This window comes from Chaetura pelagica, unplaced genomic scaffold (assembly GCF_000747805.2).
Source record: "Chaetura pelagica isolate M959 unplaced genomic scaffold, ChaPel_1.0 C11303092, whole genome shotgun sequence".
NCBI lineage: Eukaryota > Metazoa > Chordata > Aves > Apodiformes > Apodidae > Chaetura > Chaetura pelagica.
In genome coordinates this window covers 1-1,206 of record NW_009967222.1, presented here as the reverse complement: position 1 = coordinate 1,206, position 1,206 = coordinate 1, and the positions used below count along the sequence as shown (strand labels likewise).

The window sequence follows — 1,206 nt, the reverse complement described above, 5'->3', positions numbered from 1 at the left end:
GAATAAATTTGAGACCCTTTCCAAGGTGAGCTCCATGACCAGCCATATGAGATCACTGCAATATCTGGACATGAGCAGCAACCTGCTGAGCCACGACGGAGCTGATATGCAATGCCAATGGGCTGAGTCTCTGGCAGAGCTGGACCTGTCCTCAAATCTGTTGTCAGATTCCGTGTTTGAGTGCTTGCCAGTCAACATCCAAAAACTGGACCTACGACAAAATCAGATCACCAGTGTCCCCAGGGGGATGGCTGAGCTGAAGTCCTTGAAAGAGCTGAACCTGGCGTCCAACAGGCTGGCCGACCTGCCGGTGTGCAGCGGCTTTACGTCCCTGGAGTTCCTGAACGTAGAGATGAATTTGATCCTCACCCCACCTGCTGGCTTCTTCCAGAGCTGCCCGCGGGTCAGGGAGCTCCAAGCCGGGCACAACCCGTTCAAGTGCTCCTGTGAGCTGCAGGACTTCATCCGCATGGAGCGGCAGTCCGGGGGGAAGCTGTTTGGCTGGCCGGCAGCCTACGTGTGCGAGTACCCGCAGGAGCTGCGGGGAAGGCAGCTGAAGGACTTCCACCTGAGCGAGCTGGCCTGCAGCACAACGCTCCTGCTGGTGACAGCTCTGGGGCTGACGCTGGTGCTGGTGGCCGCCGTGGCCTTTCTGTGCATCTCGCTGGACGTGCCGTGGTACGTGCGCATGACCTGGCGCTGGACGCAGACGAAGCGGAGAGCGCGGCACAACCGGCCCGCCGAGCAGGCGGCCGCGCTGCAGTTCCACGCCTTCATCTCCTACAGCGAGCGCGACTCGTTGTGGGTGAAGAACGAGCTGATGCCCAACCTGGAGAAAGGGGAGGGCTGCGTGCAGCTGTGCCAGCACGAGAGGAACTTTGTCCCCGGCAGGAGCATCGTGGAGAACATCATTAACTGCATTGAGAAGAGCTACAAGTCGATCTTTGTCTTGTCTCCCAACTTTGTGCAGAGCGAGTGGTGTCACTATGAGCTGTACTTTGCCCATCACAAGTTATTTAGCGAGAATTCCAACAGCTTGATCCTCATTCTGCTGGAGCCCATCCCTCCGTACGTTATCCCTGCCAGGTACCACAAGCTGAAGGCTCTCATGGCAAAGCGAACCTACCTGGAGTGGCCCAAGGAGAGAAGCAAGCGGCCCCTTTTCTGGGCTAATCTGAGGGCAGCTGTTAGCATTAACTTGCCAAT

At 57.6% G+C, this 1,206-nt stretch overlaps 1 protein-coding gene across 1 annotated transcript; it reads left to right on the top strand.

Moving 5' to 3' along the window:
• Positions 1-6: 6 nt before the first annotated feature.
• On the top strand, positions 7-1,200 carry LOC104384757 (toll-like receptor 1; the record flags this gene model as incomplete). The annotated part of the gene is made up of 1 exon (XM_010005716.1): positions 7-1,200. A coding segment is annotated over exon 1 (1,166 nt), but the record flags the coding sequence as incomplete, so codon positions are not given.
• Between the last annotated feature and the right edge of the window lie 6 nt (positions 1,201-1,206).